Source organism: Meriones unguiculatus, chromosome 20 (genome assembly GCF_030254825.1).
Source record: "Meriones unguiculatus strain TT.TT164.6M chromosome 20, Bangor_MerUng_6.1, whole genome shotgun sequence".
Classification (NCBI taxonomy): Eukaryota; Metazoa; Chordata; class Mammalia; order Rodentia; family Muridae; genus Meriones; species Meriones unguiculatus.
This window is the reverse complement of record NC_083367.1, coordinates 54,600,012-54,603,810: the sequence shown is the minus strand read 5'-3', so window position 1 is coordinate 54,603,810 and position 3,799 is coordinate 54,600,012. Positions and strand designations below refer to the sequence as shown.

Genomic DNA, 3,799 nt, shown 5'->3' with positions numbered 1-3,799 from the left:
CATGTATGGGATATTTTAGAATGCAATCACCTATGATGATGTGCATGTGAACTTCACTTGGGAAGAGTGGGCTTTGTTGGATTCTTCCCAGAAGAGTCTCTACAAGGGAGACCTACAGGAATCTTATGGCTATAGAAAGACTATAAATTTTCTTTTGCATTTAAAAATAAGGGGATATCTTTCTTTGTTATTGATGCTCTTCTGCAATGTTAATTGAGAATGAGGAAGAATGAAGTGAACAAATCAGGCATGGTTCTAAGATTACTGAAGATAGTAACTTAAATTTTGCCTAATTTCCAATATTATATTTTTTGACATTATATTTTAGGCTACAATTGGGAAGACCACACTTTTGAAGAACATTGTTAAAGATCTAGAAGACATGGGAAAAAAAGCACTGTTTTAAGTGTATCAATGATTAATAAAACCATGTTCCTCAGTGCCAAGTATTTGATTTGTAGACATTCATTTAAGAAAGAAGACAAGAAAACAATATATCATCAATTGACTTGTAGAAGTGCCAATTTGTTTAGTCTCTTACCACTTGGATATTGCAAAAGCTATACACATTGAATAAGTGGTAATTATATGTCCAAAACCTTCTAATAAGTAAACAGTGCATAGTAAGCCTGGTGACACTCATATACTTGTAGAAACATTATTAAGTTTAGTGTGAGGGGAAGTTTATTAGAGTCAACAATGTTATTGTGGAGAAACCTTAATACTAATACCACATGTCTATGAGGAACAAAATTTCAAACTGTGTTATTGGAATTTGGAACTCTTTAATTTGTTATTCTTCTTTTAATAGGTATATCATATGTCACAATGATTACAAGCCGTATATACAAAGGGATATTGAAAGCAACATACCTCTCTCTTCCAGAGCAATTAGAAGATATGTAGTGGTTTCCACTTTGAGTAGACTTTCTGAATGTGATACAAGTTCTTTTCAAATATATGAAAAACCTCTTATAGAAAAAGGATGCTATAAAGGTGAGCCATCAAGTAAATGCTCTTACCATCATAGGTATCTTCAAAGATGCAAAACAACCCATGATGAAGGGGAATAAAATGAATGTAAATAAAGTGATAAAACCTTAATATCTGATTCCTCTTTACCAAATTGTGAGATTACTTTATACAGATAAAAAGATTCATTCGTGGTTGTGGGCTATTAATATTTATAATTGATTTATCTGGATTTAAACAGCAGTTATTCCTAAACCAGCTTTATACCCAAATCACCACACAGAGACTAGGACTTATTTAATTAATCTAGAGCACAATGCTGGGCAATGATTACTTCATCCTCAAACCTTGAGCCTACATAGTTTTCTCGCATTCAGATTTTCCAACATTATACTTGCGTTTAGTCATATCTTAGGTCCAATTCATCTATCCTCATGGTTCAAAGTCCTCCTGCCAATCTCTGCTTTTCTACCCTCCCACTTGCTTCCTTCTCCTCCCCTCCAGATCAGGATGTTCCACCTTATTCTCTCCATTGCACAGCAATGGCTGGTTGTTTAGTTGACAATTACAGATAACAAATGGTGGCTTGTTTACAGAGACCTGAGACATGTGATGCTCAGAAAAAGCATCACAATGCAACATCCAATTGAAACCAGATAGTAGGGCAGAGAAATCAGCATTTGAATGAACAAGGGTGAATTGTATACATTCCATAAGAACATTTTACCAACAATCACAGTAATGAATGTGGTAAAGCTATCACATGTGCCAGTTATCTTTGCAGTCATGAAAGAAGTCATACTAGAGAGAAACCTTCTGAATATACTCTATGTAGTAAAGACTTTGCATGTCAAAGTCATCCTCAAAGGCGTGAAAGAATTCATACTGGAGAGAAACCCTATGAATGTAATCAACGTGGTAAAGCTGTTGCACTTTTCAGTAGTCTCCAGTTACATAAATGAATACATACTGGAGAAAAACTCTATGAATATAACCAACGTGGTAACACCTTTGCATATAGCAATGATCTTCAAAGACATGAAAGGACACATATTGGAGAGAAACCCTACAAATGTAATGAATGTGATAAAGCCTTTGCTCATCATGGTCATCTCAGAATACATAAAAGAATACATGCTGGAGAGAAGCCCTGTGAATGTAATCAACGTGGTAAAGCTGTTGCACTTTTCAGTAGTCTCCAGTTACATAAATGAATACATACTGGAGAAAAACTCTATGAATATAACCAACGTGGTAACACCTTTGCATATAGCAATGATCTTCAAAGACATGAAAGGACACATATTGGAGAGAAACCCTACAAATGTAATGAATGTGATAAAGCCTTTGCTCATCATGGTCATCTCAGAATACATAAAAGAATACATGCTGGAGAGAAGCCCTGTGAATGTAATCAATGTGGTAAAGCCTTTCCATGTTACAGTCATCTTTAGAGGCATGAAAGAATACATACTGGAGAGAAATCTTATAAATGTAATGAATGTGGTAAAGCATTACTTACCATAGTCTTCTTCAAAGACATGAAAAAATTCATCCTGGAGAGAAACCCTTGAATGTAATCAATGTGGTAAAGCCTTTTCACATCACAGTGGTCTCCAAATACATTAGAGAACACATACTGGAGAGAAACCCTATGAATGTCACCAATGTCGTAAAGCCTTTGCATATCACAGTCTTCTTCAAAGGCATGAAAGAATTCATACCCTATAAGTGTATTTAATATAGTGAAGCTTTTGTACACTTCATCATCATGAATGAATTCATACTGGAAAGAAACCTTATGAACATATATAAAATGGTGAAGACTTTACACAATTCTATGGTCTTCATCATAATGAAAGAGTTCATTCTGGACAGAAATTCTATGAATGTCAAGAATATGGTAAGGTCTTTGTGTTATGGGGTCTATTGAGATCCAACACAACTCAAACACCAGGTCAATGCAAATAGCAAGAATTTATTATAATCAAGCCACTGCCAATTGATTAATGCCACAGAACATACTTGGGAGCTGAACTGCAACACACACCTACACTCCTGAGAGAGAATGTTACAGAGCTTTTAAGCTTGAAAACCGTAAACATCTGTGCTGCACCTTGTTACACCTACATTTTTCCACCAATCAGGATTTAGAAATAGGGGCTGTTCTTATGTAGTTTATCTATGTCAACTGATATATGTGAAACCCTGCTTTTAAGTTTGAAGTCTGGCATTTCCAGATAGCCAGCTGAGCTCAGTCTATTATGACAACTTTCTTTTCTCGGTGGGGTTCTTTTTACACCTGATCTGGTAAACCCAGATTGGTAAGGAGTGTCACATGGTCCTTGGAAGATAACAGGGTGGACCCTTTTTGATAAGAAAACCTGACCAGCAACTATCCTGGAATTCCTGGAAATGTCCCACCCTATGTTAAGGAGATCTTAGTTTTCAGCAATGCCCTTCAATTGTACCTGGAGCCCTTTCCTCCTGGAGAGGATGTTACAGTAACCCCACTGTAAAGGATGCTGCAGTGATCCATGATGGGACATAGTACAGTGACTGCACTGAGGAGGATGTTATGGTGACTCCACTGGTGGGGACAAAACAGTGATATCACCAGGGAGGACTTTACACTCACCCCATTGGAGATGACATTACAGTGACCTCACTGGAATGAATGTTCCAGTGATCATGCTGGGTATGATGTTACAATGACCACACTTGGGAGGAAACTACAGTCACCCCACTGGAGAGGTTGTTACAGTGGCCCTAATGGGGACGATGTTACAATTACTTCACTGGGGAGGATATAACATGATCTCACCAG

The 3,799-nt window shown here is 36.9% G+C and overlaps 1 protein-coding gene across 1 annotated transcript; it reads left to right on the top strand.

The window, feature by feature from the left end:
- Positions 1-1,872: 1,872 nt before the first annotated feature.
- Positions 1,873-2,617, top strand: LOC110559508 (zinc finger protein 844-like; the record flags this gene model as incomplete). The annotated part of the gene is made up of 2 exons (XM_060373322.1): positions 1,873-2,466; positions 2,537-2,617. Coding segments are annotated over exons 1-2 (675 nt in total), but the record flags the coding sequence as incomplete, so codon positions are not given.
- Positions 2,618-3,799: the final 1,182 nt, after the last annotated feature.